Raw genomic sequence first — 14,389 nt, forward strand, 5'->3', positions numbered from 1 at the left:
GATAGTTTGTACTCTCGCATGCATCATAAAATATGTAAAGGGACTCTCAGAATCTTGGGTGATTGCTTTCAAACGGAAGGTTGTTACCTAGATAGCGGTGTATTTGTTGATAGGTTTGGACGGTATCTATTTCTGTCAAATTAATTTCAAATTTAAAAATAACCAGGACTAAAGTAGCTCGGCTGTAAGGCCAAACACAGCAGGGAGCTGCTTGCTTTAGTTTTTAAATACTCATTTGTAAGTGGACTGAAACAACCAATATGTGAAAAATATGTAAAAGGCGGAGTAAAGCCGACATTGTAGCCAATGTATCTTGTCATTAAAGCCTTTATACAAATGGGGGGGCGGGGCGGGGTTGCAGTATAAAAATTAGGGTCTATGTCCTCTGTGAAACAGAACGGTTATTGCCTACTGCAGATATTCTGCATTATGGACTGGATACAATCCAGGCTGCATCAAGACATTGTCTGCTCCCGATCTTGCTGATTTCTTGTGGAACTTACTAGCTCTCTTAAAATGAGGGCATGAAAAGTTAGCCCTACACTTTTTTTTTTTTCTAAAACTAAATACATATCCTGTGACCGGCAGTTTCGTGAATGTATCCTCTAAAGAGATCATTGGTGGCACAATTTATCGCCTGACGTGCAAGCTGGTGTAAGACAGGTGTAAAGTGTGTCCCTTTACACAGTTAAAAGATGAGCCAAATCCTCTTCTAATGAAGCCCCATTGACTTCGTTAGTAACGCCCTGGTGTAACTGGCCCTTTGTAGAGGATATATAACAGACACATTACTCCTTTGTTAAATTGGACAAACGCAGCTATTTTCAGCTCAGATCTAAACTGCTCTTTAGTAGCAATTCTTAATTCCAGCCAACACTTATTTTCTCCCCCAAGATTGTAATTCATCTGCCTCAATGCTTAGTTTGATAAAAATCCTTTCAAAGACACATGCAAGAAGTTTTGCAGAATCTAAATCCAGAATCCTGCTTCCTAAGTGAAAGCTTTACAGTCTCTCCTTCTGTTACAAATAATTGGTTGCCCATATACAGTTCAAACCTCTACTGACTGAAGGTGGCTAAAAGAATGGCCAAGACTTGTGGAACACTGGAATAATTTCTTTCTTAGACATTGTCTAAATCAATGGAGACATTTGCCTGTGGGAGAATATTTTCCACAGTAGCCATTTCTAAAAAAAAAAAAAAAAGTTTGTGTTAAATTTCTTACAGCAGGAACAAGTTCTGATAACAAGATGCTGGACATTAAGCCCCTTTTTCCTAAATTAGCCCTATTTAAGAAAAATATAGGCTTAAGTATTTGGAGAAATTGTGCATACTGTTGCATCTAAGCAAATCACCACTTTGTTTATCAGTCTTAGTCAGCTGTCCTCAAATCGTACTACCTTTACTGCAACTTTCAAGGTTTACAGGGTTATCAATTCTTTAAAAAATTAAGACATTGAAGTATTGTCATTACTTACATTACATTACTAGAGCTGGATTCAGGTTTACCAGTTTGTATAATTTTAGGTTGGGAACATCTTTTACAAGAGTTGTTTTCCAAACATCACACAACTGGATATTTATCTTAAAGTCTGAAAATAGAAACCTGTTGACAATGTATGCGATTAAATACGTTTTCTTTTAAAATATTTTATATAACGAATGCTGATCACTTTAAAGTTGCGATCATTTTAACGATGCTGGTTGCCCTCACTTCATTTTTATGTGAATCATCAAAAGTTTCTTAATTATTCAAAGAAATTGATTAAACGTCTGTTTGCAAAATTGTCCATCTAGTAAATTGCTATTCACACCCATAGAAATGGTTTAGTCCACTTAGTACTTTTAAACTGGGCTCCAGTACAATTCTTTCATTACCCAGAAGTACAGTTGAAGGACTCTGTCTCTCTCTGTATATAAAACACCATTCCAACGTTTTAAGTCACGCGTTGTGTATTTCATAATAAAGTGTTTTTATTTAATGCAATCTTCGAGAATTTAAACACACAAAATGCAGTGAGAATGTTCACAATTTTGAGACCACAGTTGTAAATAGAAACATTCATATTTCATAAGATTATAAATATTTGATACTGCAATTGTAAAATGCACGTTTTATAAACTGAAAAAAATCTTTGCTTTCTTGCTAAAAGGCAATGTCATTTAATCCTGTCTCCTAAGCAGCTGATGATTATTCACAGAATTTAAAATTACAGCTTTTACTTTATAGTTTGCTTCTTTTTTAACGTGTATACTAATATGTACAATGAGTGTCTATTATAGCTGTGAAATAAAGAAGTTTTAAGGCAAAGCGATAAGTTCACCCTCAATCATCAAGGAGACTACAGTCCTGAATTTTTGTACAATACACACCCACGCGGGGTGCCTTGTGGCCCTGGCCAACATTTTGGACACTTTATTCCAGACGGGAGGGGGGGGTGGTAAATCTAGAACTGGGAGAACTCTTAAAAGGACCCTACAAACCTTGAAAAGATTGAGTTTATACGGTGCCACATTTTCAAATCAGAAACTAGAATTGCAAGGGGGAAAATAAACAAACCAAAACCCAAATGCCAAGAAATGTTTATTTACACTGACTGCCCCTTCGTATTTACTGTTCAGTCTAAGAGATATGCTTGATTTAAAACCTGCCCCATATTCTAGACTGACAGATATTTGTCACTGGATATTAGGCTACTAATTTTTCCAAAATCAAATACCACTGCTTGTGGTGGGCTCCTCCGTCTTTCTGACCAAAACAGGGCATGAGAGGTCCCTTCCCTTCTTACGGGTTACTCGTCCTGCATAAGAGAGGTCGGTGGTGCTGAAAAAAGTGCCCCAATTCTCTTTCCCCCAGTCCCTCTTGATTTGGTCTTTTCCTGGGCCAAAACTGCCGGTGTGGAGGCAATGGGACAGGAAGAGGCTTTCTGGATGCTTTTTTTTTATATAGTCATTGTTCAGTCTGATTTGTTTTTTCCAGTTAAGAGTCACAGTTGATGGGTTTACCAGTTTTTTACCCAATAAGTTGTATAAGTCCAATAATCCAATAGCCATGATAAGCATTTTTGCAGTCAGTATCCTGTATACACAGCAGTGATACAAGCAGGAGAGCTTAAAGGTATGTCTACTAATTTATACCACCGGAAGACCACCAATTCTCAGTCAGATTTTGACGAGAACTTGTTCCTCCCAAGACCTGCTGCAACCCTGTGTTGTCCTTGGGAAGCCGGCGCTCGGAACCCCCCAGCTTCAAATACCAGCAGCTCTGCACTGCGGCCTGGTGTCCATTTGTCCAAGGCAAACCAGAGCCTTTTGCAAAAGTCATCCCAGGCTGCTTGCTGCCCGCCAGCCTAAGGACAACGCCTTTCAGGGGGAAAGAGAAGCAGCTCCTAAGCTACAAAATGCGATGCACTAACGGGCAAAGGGATCTGTGCAGGTTTGTACAGATGAGTGTGTGGGGGGGGGGGGGTGCATAGATGAGGCTAGCTGCACGCACACACGCACGGCAAAGACCCAAAAGAAAAGTCTCCTTCCTATGGAAAAGGGTGGTTTTGTTTGTTCGCTTCCTATGCCATACACCCGGAAGTTGTGATGTTTACTTCAAAAGTTTTCCAACCAAGCTATGAGGAAGGGAAAAAAATCAACGAAGCACCAAATGAACTCCTTGATCTCCCCCGTCCCTTGCTGGCCAGCTTTCTCAGAGTCCTGTACACCCCCTAGCCTTTGATTGAGCCCCGCGGACTGAAGAAGTGAGGGCAAATGAAAGAAAGGATCCTGGACATTTTTGTTAATACAATGCTTTGGGGTTTCTTTCCCTGTTACGTTTTTTTTTTTTTAAATTAGATGGTTGTTTTCTATCCCCAAAGCCAAACGCAAAAAAATAATAATGGTAAAACTCATCGAACAAACCGGAGAACTATTTATTCGGCTCACAGTCCTGTGAAATGCAGCAATAAAAATCTTTGGACTTCAGCAAAAAATTGTTTTTAATTTTTTTTGAATTTCAAAAAACCAGTGTCCAATGTCCATTAAAACAGCGCTTAAGTCTATAAAAAATGTAACTTAAGCATTAAAAAAATCCATAAAGATACCATCTAAAATCTCCATAGAACCAAAATAAAACAAAACAAAATCAAAAATATTTTATAATCAGATATTTTGGATTTTTACACCTTACCTGTAAATTATATACACATAGAATATTGCAGAATTATATCTAATACACAATATTTTCACTATTAATGCTGGTATAATCTTTATACACTGGCCCTTATTTTTTTAATTAAATTATTGCATTGTATAAACTTTGACTGAAAACTGCCCCCCCTTCCCCGGCCTTTCCCCGGCCCCCTTTCTATTCACTGTCTGACTTGCCGTCTTTTGATGTGGTGGAGTGGTTGTACAGTCCTTGTGCCATGAGATGCACCGCCAGGGTGTTCTTGTTGCCAGTGGCTTTCTTGATTTTGGCTCGTTTGTTCTGAAACCAGATTTTGATCTGAGACTCGTTGAGGCTGAGTTCCTGAGCCAGGCTCTGCCGCCTCTGCTCCGTCAAGTATCTGTTCGTCTGAAACTCCGCTTTCAGTCTCTGCAGCTGCTCCGCAGTGAAGGCTGTCCTGGGACGCTTGTCTTCTTTGTTGGGGTTCTTCTTCTTTGGTTTACGAGACCGGGGGCCTAAGGGCCAGGGCGAAACAAAAATCATAAGAAACACACACAAACACACGCCAGAGAAGTGATGGGGCGGAGGGGGGGGGGGCTGGGAAGGGTGTCCAGGAGTGAGAGGTTGGTTGGTTGGTTGGTTGGTTTTAAAGGGCAACATCTTATGATTATTGGGCGGGGAGGGGCGGGAGGAATGATCTCAAAGAAATTTGAGGACTTGAGGTCATTAGTATGGGTGCCACTTGGCACTCTGTGCCCAGCCAGGAGCTCCGGACACTGAACGGCATGAAGGCCTTGCTCGCCTCTTTTCGCTTTGCTTTGGCTTGAGAGTTTCAAACTGAAGTCATTAGATCAACCTTTGCGAGGAGAGAGAGAGAGATTTCCCCTCCCCCCTTTCACTGAATGCCTGGGGCGGGGGGGGCAGTGGGGCAGACATGAGTCTGTTGTGTGCCTGGCGAGGAAGAGGAATTCGGGGTCTGCAGTCTGGTGACCAAAGGGGAGCTGATGCCTGGGACCCCAGAGCCTCTTGCAAAAAGGGGAAAGAAGGGAGCGGGGGCAGGAGGGAGGCAGGCACAGGCCTAAACACCTCTACAAAAGCCACTTTCCACAGCTTGGCTATTGCATCAGAGTCACATCCACCCAAGTTCATTGTTTCCTTTTTAACCACCATCTTTGGGACTTAAACTCTCCTCCGCCTGGGGCAGCCGCTCGAACGCCCCACAAAGAAGGACCCAGTCCGCATCCCTGGGGTGGAGGCTGTGGGGCTGCGGCGAGTTGTGGGAAGCCGCAGGGTAATGCTGGTGTGTATTTGCCAGCTCCATTTCTGGAAGTCCTTCCTTGGGGGAATGCTACTGTCGATGGCCTCTAATCTGTGGAGAATTGGGTATGTGAGTGGATATTTTGTCAAGGGGAGAAGCGATCCCAGCTTCAGCGATCTGTGGCTCTCTTTCTCTCTCTGCCCCCCCCCCCTTGATTCTGTGTTACACTTTGCAGGAAGGGCTCTCTGCTCGGCCCACGCGAGCTTCCTGACACCCCTCTCCCAGAGGGGACCAGGTCAGTTGAAATTTTACACATGATCCTAATTTTGGCATCCAAACGGTGTCTGTAAAAGTCAGATCCCTAAAAGAACAGGGACACGTGAGCATTACCGCACTTAGCAAACTGTAAACAGCACCTAAACCCGAGGGTTTAAAGCAATAAGAAAAAAGGCTTCTTCTGGCTGGTGACAAGTCACTCAAAGGGCAGAAGATGGGTTCTGCCACAGGCTGAAATATGACTGACAAAGCCAGCCAGGAAGTGGATCTACCCTGCACAAGAGAAAATGAGAATACACTGGGCTTGATTAGTTCCCAGCTTTAGTAGATATAATATACAGCGCAAATAGGCCACATAATGACCACAATGCTCGGGGAAGTGTCAACCATCTTCCAAATTACAATTCCCCCTCTGCAGCCTCCCATTCTATTGTATATACATCTATTTAAAAGCCCTAATTATTACCCACAAGGTATTCAAAATGAAAATAGAGCCCTGTTTGTAACGGGGATTCTTGCATCAATAGTTCCTAGGCTGCTGGTGTATTGTGATTTTCATTTTAATTTACGTATTTCTGCCTCTACGCCCATGGGGCAGGTTTGTTTTTTTCTAGTTTAGTGCCACGTTTCCATAACCAACTAGCCCAGCTCCAAAGGCTTTGGTTAAAAATAACCTTCAGCTTTAAAAAAAAAACAAAAACAACCTTTGTTCTTTCTCTTTGCTTCAAATCGACCCTCACATTGTGCTCGAAATAAAAAGAAACAAATACTGTAGAAAGAACCACCCCGCTCTCCGGTTTTGCTAAGGATTCTCGATCTCATCTCTTTTCTCTGTCTGTATCATTGTCTAGGAAACCTAAATTGTCCAGGGCTACGGTGTAATTCTGTCCCTTTCTGTAAGTGTGCCCCGCAGTCTCTCTCTCTGTATTTACCCAAAACACATCTTCAGAAAAAGTGTCTTGCAACTGCTACAATTTCTTTGGGATTTTTAAAAATACAAACGTGTAAAATTAGCTATTTTAAACCCAGGAATGGCTTCGCTACTGAAAAGTGTAACGTGTATCGAGAAGCAATAACATCTACTTATATTTTATCTCCTAAACAGAATTAAGAAACCCTCTTTCTTGCATTACATCGAGATAATACAGAAATCCAAACGTTTATTGGCATTGTAACAGGGGGAGAAGTTGGCATTTTGAGTGGCTCAAATGTCGCGTAAAGAACGATCCTAATTATTATTTTTTATTTTATTTATTCTCTTTAATATTATTCTACACACCACCAGCGAGGGTTCTCTCTCTGGCCTGTGCCATTGTGAGGATATATGTTAATTAAATATTAACAAAGGAGAGGAGTGGAGAACAATGGAGTAAATTTCAGTTCAGACTGGAATATTGGAGCTAAAGAGTTGGTTCCCATTTATTACAAACTAATTTTAAATCCAACCTACATTCCTCTCTTCAACTGTACAACAGTTTGGGGTGGACGTGGGGGAAGGGACTGGCTAATCGCTGTTGGAAAATACTTTTTTGTGAATAGATTTTTTTTTTAATTCTGGTTTACAGCCTGGAAAACTGTATTTTAAAGAGGTTTCTAATTCTTTTGAATATAGATTAAAAAAGAAGAAGGGGGGGAACCCTAGATCTACTCCTGCTTTCCCTGCATTAAAACAAGGAAATTCACCCTGTGGGTTTTAAACCTCTTCAGAACGAGAATTTCAGGAGTTTCTTCTGAAATCTCACTCCAGTAGGCACGCTTTCCCAGACCCTCTGAAATAACTTCCTCGTCCTCTGGAAATCTTTCCTATTCCCTTAAAGATCTGAACGAAAGTACACGTGTGAAAATTACAGAAAGCAAAATAGAGAAAGGAGACAGCGGTGAGATAGGGGCCTGTTTAAAACAATAAAAATATTTGGGTTTTGCAAATGTACAATGCAAGGCCTATTGGACAGGCAGCTGAATATATGAATTCCACTCCTCACCCTCCAAACAAACCCTGGGATTTTACTCGAAAGGAGATGATGGGCAGATTCCTTGGAGGATCTCCGTGGAGTTCAAAGAAGGAGCTTTAATGGCTTCTTTCCCACCTTTTCTTTTTAATACCATGCCAAAAACCAGATCCCCAACCTAGCACCGTCCCTCTCTGTTTTAAGATCTAGCTAAGCTAACTGCTGATCGCTTTGTGTGTGTGTGTGTGTGTGTAGACAGGAGGAATTATTTTCCAGTTTATCCGCTTTCATTTTGATCTGCCTATAGTAAAAACATCCCCATATCCTCATTATATTTAAATACGTTTAAAAACAAACAAACAAACAAAAAACTTGTCTCTCTACGATTTTTTTTTTAAATTTGGGTGACTGTATTTTTTTCTCGTCGCTTTTCAACCAACCAAATATTTTCTGAAGAACCATGTGGAAAGATCAGCCTAGGCTTCACTGATTCAATGGTTGGTTGATAGAGAGAGAGGGAGAGGGGCTTGGTGGAAAACAGCCTGTTAAATGGGAAGTGAAGCCAGGGGGTGAGGGGAAGGGCAGGCCGGGCTCCTGGCCAGTGCTAGGCTACGTCTGAAGAGAAGTCTTACCTGAAGAAGGCCTGTCCGAGTACCTAGTACAGTAAACCCAGGCTGGCCAGAGCATGGGCTGGTTACTGGTGTTGGAGCTGGCTTGGGAGCTATCAGAGTCCGAGCTCACAGACAGATCGCCGCCGCTGAGCCCCCGCGATTTCAAGGCTCCTTCCAGGGCCCCGGAGTCGCCTCCTTTCTTGGCTCCCCCATTGAGAGCAAGGGCTTTGGAGCCTCCTTCCCCTTCGCCCGCCGAGCCTCCCCCTCCGCCGCTGAGTTGCCCCCCAGACCCCGGCGCCGTGGAGGGACTCCGGCGGTTCTCCCTGCCGGCTAAGAGCAGCTGCTCCGGGCTACTGCCGCTGCCGCCTCCGCTGCTGCAGGTCCCCCCTTCCTTCCTCCGCCCGAACTCCGGCCTCAGGATGTTGTCTATGAAAAAGTTCGTGATCCGGTGCGGGTGCTGGTGATTCCCAGGCGCCTGCAGAACCACGGGCAGGATCATCGCCCGGCTCCTGTGGGCTCCGCATCGCTGCTGCCGCCGCTGGACTCCCGCTGCTGCTGCTCCAGTGAATCTTCCCTAGGACCGTGGTCATTCTCCTCCATGCTGTAGGACAAACCCCCAGATGCTTCTCGTTTCAAGCCCCCACCCCTCCTTGTGTGAGAGCGAGTGGGTTTGACGAAACGTGTGTTTGTTTGTTTGTTTGTTTGTTTGTTCGTTCCCTGGCTCCACTCAGTTCCAATGATGCTCAAAATCCAGAGTTGGCGAAATCAGAGCCTCGGGGGTGCTCGAACTTCACCCAAAACGTTGGTTTTAAATCCTCCTTCTTTCCCCCCTTCTTTTCCTTTCTTTCTTCCGCTTGTTAGCCTTTCAGTCCTGCAAACCAGTGCATTCCTTCCCCCAAAATGTGTTCATCATTAGGACTTTCATTAACAACCCTTTCCGCCCCCCCACCCACCCACCCACCCCCGCTCTAGCTCTCGCTCTCTCGCTCTCTCGCTCTCTCTCTCTTCTCCAGCTCCTGGGTTTTAAAAGAAAAAAGATGCCAACAGTATCCTAAAAAATCGTGAAGATCCTTCAAGGGGAAAAATAAAAAGAATAATAAAAATGTCAGTGCTGCCACATCTGCTTTGAGAGAGAGACTCTAGAAGAGGGTGTATATTTCTCCCTACACACCGCCCAGCACACGCAGGCTGAGACACACAGAGACATATGTACAAGCAAGGCAGCTCTCCCTCTCTCTCTCTCTCTTTTCCCCTCTTTGAACAAAATATTCCAGGTTACATGGCAGGAGTTAGGAAAAATCTCTCTCGGTCTCGCTATAGTTTGGGTATAAATTTAGAAGCCACTTAAACTGAACCTGAAATACTTTCACTCTGGATTTTTGTTCTTATTTTTAATAGAGCCCCTCAAGTGACGTTGCAAGCCCGGTATCCTAGACACGTGCCTTTGGCCAATGGCAGAGGAGGCATTTCCACACGTGATACAGTAGCACTCTAGTAAATGACAGCAGCAGCCCCCCCTTTCCCTCTAGCTGCCCCCTCCCCCTTCTTTTAAAGCAATAGTGTCCTCTCTACTCGAGGGTGTGTGTGTTTTTTAAAGGAGAGAGAGAAGGCAGAACTAGCTAACCCCCTAAACAACAGATAGATACATCACCGCTTGCCCTGCTGATCTCTTTCGCTTTATATCTTTGTCTGATTCATTAGAAAAGCCTCCAGTATACAATTTTTTTTATTTCCATATTGTTTACCATGGGGGGGGGGAGAAGGGGGAAATCCCACAATTCCTTGCACAAATGCATAAATAATATTAAACGAGCTGCTGTGTGATACAAAGGGATCTTTTCCTGCGGCCCCTTTATTTGCACTGGGGAGAAGAAACAGATGCAGTTAATTTTAGAACAACTCTTTCGTACGCTCCCTACTGTCTCCCTCCTTCTCTTCCCCTGATTCTGAAATACACCCTGCAGAAGAACCGGGCAAATGTGACAGGGAGACAAGGTGGCTTCTTTTTCAAATGTTCGAGGTGGTGGGGCTCGTTGCGGAGTCAGGGAAATATACAGAAGTGGGAATGATGATTGACTCATTCTGTTGAAAGCTGGACAGAAGCCTTTGATCATTTATTCCAGCTTCAGAAACAATATTAAACAGAGAGGTTTCCCATGGACAGGCAGTGCGACGCGATTCTGCCCCTCGGCCCCACCCCCCTGAAGTTTTTTTCTTCACCAAAATAATCAAAGGCTAATTTTTCGTATTGAGAAGCTGCCGCGATGTCCATTTGCTTGCCTTTGTCTCTAGAAAGAAATCCCGTGAAACCAAAAATTAGGATCAAAGTGTATCTGGGTTGAAAAGGGGGGATTATGTAATTTTGAAGGGGTCTCACGTGTGGTTTCAAAGTGGGTCTCCCGCCCCCATTCCCCTATTGGCTTTACCAACAATCTCATTCTTTTGCCGGCTAAGAATTTTCCTCCCCACCGCCCTAAACAATCCGCCCACAGACAAAACAAAAACAATCAGCTGAGATCCGCGGGATCTTTGCTTGGCTGGGCTTGAATTTGTGAAAGTCACCAAAAGGTCAGTGAAGCGCAGGAGAGTTAGTGCTGCTTTAATAACACACACACACACACACTCGCTGGGGGAGATTGGAGAGAGGCGATGCCAAAAAACGGTTGTGATCGGCGGGCACCAGAGCCAGCCAGCGCCAAAGACAAAACGAAGGCGAGGGGCCAAAGCACAAACAATCAGGAGGCAGGTCCTGCCCTTCCTGGGGTTGGAAAGATAGACGGTCCTCGGGCCTAGCCACCACACCATGCCTCCCTTCCCCTGCTCCGGAGAGGAGCGGGGAAGCCGAGAAGCTTGCACCGGCAGGAAGGCAGAGGTCTGGGAGGCCGACAGAAGTGCAGGGAGGCTGGGAGGAGAGCGAGCGCATATAAGGGAGGAAGAGCTGGGAGACCAGGAAAGTTGCCGGAGGCTGGGGAACCAATCCCCACCCCCCACCCCCACCCCCGGGGCCGGTTCCTGAGCCCCGGCTTTACCCACCAGGCTCCAACTTGCTGTTGCCTTGTTCTTTGCGGCACGGGTTTCTCAGGTGCAAGGAGAGAGAGCGAGACCTGCAATTGTCTGAGCTAAAAGGGAACAAAAAACCCCACCTCAAATTAATTAGACTTCCCAACAGGGGAGGACCCGAAGCAAGCCCACACAGAGTAGTGTATGGTACCCACGCATGGTGAGGGTGATGATGATGTTATATTGACTTAGCACTGGTAATTATGGGCTATCTTTAGTGCTCGACAGCTGGAGTCAAATGGGGAATGCCAAGATGGGCTAAAAACCAGGAGGGTGAAAGCACACGTCTGTCTGCTCAGTAACTGCACAGGGCACAATCTATTCTTGTTTGAAGGAAAGCCTTATCGTGAGAAATTCTGGAGACTCTAGGCACAAATCTGGCAGCCTACTCCTAGATTTTCATTCTCCTTTCCGTCCGCAGAACCAGAGAGACGGTCAGCCCCTCGCCTATGGCAGGTCCCCACCTATAAGATAATTCGTTTGTACATTGCTTTTGTGTCACCCAAACTCTCACACTGAAAGTATTGCGAAGGTTTTTGTTATTGTTGGTTGGGGTGGAGGGTAATTCTAATGTGTCTTTGCGGGTCTAGAGGGAAAGGATGCAGGGAATCTCTTTTGGATCGTCCAGAGGATCCAGCAAAGAGATCAGGTCTTGCTGACCTAAAGTTGTTTTTGCTCAAACAAGCAGTAGGGGTTAATTTTTTTTGAAGTGCCCCATGAAAAGCGATTAGTCTGTCTCCCAAGAAGTATTTTCTAATTACTTCGAAGCCCTGGCTTGCAACTACCCCATAATTAAACGTGTTCAAGGTGATGCACGTCAAATATTTCGCTCGCGGGCAGATCCAAATTATTGACTAGAACTTAAAATATCTTGAAATAAACATTCCCTGTCCAATGTATCAAACATGCCTCACTGTCACAGTGCGATGACACTTTAACATTTCCATTTGTTAAAATGATCTTTAGCAGAGACATTTATACAGTGAATATTTCCAAACAGACAGGGAGGCGAGGAGAATTCCTCAGATCAACTCCAAAGCAGGAGATAAACAAAGCTGTACAAAACAATAACTGAACCTGACTATTCCCTGACAATAATCCCGGCAAAGGAACAACTCTGGTTTACAGAATGGAGGGGAAAGACTCCTGGCTAAGGAATACCTGACTAAGGAAATTTGAGTTACATTATTTTCCAATAGTATTTCTGTCTAAAAGTTCAATCCCATTAAAAAGATTTTCAGCAGCAATTTTATTTTCAGCTCGCAACTGCTTTTTGTTTTACCTAAGTAAATAGACCTTTTACTTATTAACTGCTGCAGATGGCCGGGGGGTGTACTTTGAAGTAGTGTTGTGCTTTTTCAAGGTATGGAATAGAGCTGGTGACTGCTAAAGTAGATGTTCATATCCAGCGATGGACTGTGTGCTTCTTTCCCCTATATGTACCTGTCTAGTTAAAACGTGGATCAATTAAATGGCTACCATTAAAAATGTATTTTCCTCGAAAGCATCTGGAGCAAAAATAAAATAAAATAAAAACTTCGCACTTTTATAACACCCTTGTTTTTACATTTTTCACATATCGCACACAGAAAAGTTAGTTATTACATTAAAATTTGGAAACATTAGAAGGTCAAAGTTGTCCAGATCGATTGTATTCCATGCATGGTGTGGCTTGCTCTGTGATTCCATTGGAAATATTAGACCGTCATGCTGCAGTGAGGCTAAAAGCAGGGCGATTTGTATCATTACTCTGCTAACCTTGTCTCTTACAGCTCATATTGGTTGATATGGTGAAAGTTAGAAGTAATGAAAGCAATTAGATAGGCCAGGCTTTCGCTGGACTTGTCAGTCACACAGTTGGTAGAGATGCCCCGATCATTCTGAAAGCTAAATCATAACAGAAACAATGGCAAAGGCTAAAGCTGATAGATCCAAGGCCAACTCCGGCCCCGTACCTCGGCTCTGTTAGTGCCCGGCACTCAGCAGGGACTGCCCCCGAAGAACTAAAGCAAAGAAGCAAAAATGCACAGTACCCAGTGAAAAATCGAGAGGACCTACCCCACATTCAAACGCACCCCGTCCTTGCAACAAAAGGCGAGGACACTGCCTGCAAATAGTTGACATGCACCAAATTTCACAGTTTTATGAGATTTCCAAACCAATAATGCCTCTGAAAATCATTCCTTCGGCCCCCCCCCCCGCCCCATCTCTCACATCGAACAGTGTCAACTGCAGAGGAGGTGAAAGGTTTTGTATCTACTGCCAGAGGCAATTGTTTTGAAAAATAAATTCTCATATCTTTTGAGAAATGGGCAAGCGCAGAAGTGGTTAAACCCAACTAGATGAGATCCCAACTGGGCAGCACAATACCCAGAGCTAGCTAAAACGAACTGTATTGCTTGTTATTGCTTCCCAAACTTGTTATGGGGGAATCACTTATTAACGAGTGTTGCAAGACGGCCATTGGCGTCTGTTTCGCAGGATGGGAGGAAAAAGGAGCCAGACTTTCATATCCCATTCGTCCTTGCAGAAAGGCTTTTGAACGGTAAGTGGGCACTACGTTGTGTGTCCAGAGGGATGCTGATGCCAACACATCCAGTAGTTCTCCAACTGTACAGTTTTTATGGACAGGGAAGGGGAAAAATCAGCAAGGGCTTTAACATCCCTAGTGGTTAAAATAAATCTGAACTGTTGTCCAGAAAAGATCCCCACATCCCGCAAAGCTGTACACTGATAAGGTACCATGGAAGAAGAGCCTCAAACAAAGAGCATAGTTATAAGGCTGCCTTTTACCCTGCTGCTAGGCTTTTCTTGCATAACGCATCTAGCAAATAAACTTTAGAAACCTACACTTTACGAAGCTGAATAGGGAAAAACCAGGCAGCATTTCAGGCTCTGGCCATGACATTAAGGTGAGACGGGCAATCAGTTCAGGTGTCCGTTTCCTGTAATTGTTTGTGCTTCACGTTAGGAAGACTTCCCCGTCAATTGTGGCAACTGGCTGATCTAGAAAGCCTGGGTTTTACTTTCCTTCAGGATCGTGAAATTGTGATTACCTCGTTATGCTGAACATACATCCT

At 44.1% G+C, this 14,389-nt stretch overlaps 1 protein-coding gene across 1 annotated transcript; it reads right to left on the reverse strand.

Moving 5' to 3' along the window:
* Positions 1-1,980: 1,980 nt before the first annotated feature.
* On the reverse strand, positions 1,981-9,621 carry EN2 (engrailed homeobox 2). The gene is given in 3 exon segments (XM_073334570.2): positions 1,981-4,670; positions 8,271-8,756; positions 8,759-9,621. Coding segments are annotated over 3 exon segments (894 nt in total). The 5' UTR covers positions 8,850-9,621; the 3' UTR covers positions 1,981-4,353.
* Between the last annotated feature and the right edge of the window lie 4,768 nt (positions 9,622-14,389).

This window comes from Lepidochelys kempii, chromosome 2 (genome assembly GCF_965140285.1).
Source record: "Lepidochelys kempii isolate rLepKem1 chromosome 2, rLepKem1.hap1, whole genome shotgun sequence".
NCBI lineage: Eukaryota > Metazoa > Chordata > Testudines > Cheloniidae > Lepidochelys > Lepidochelys kempii.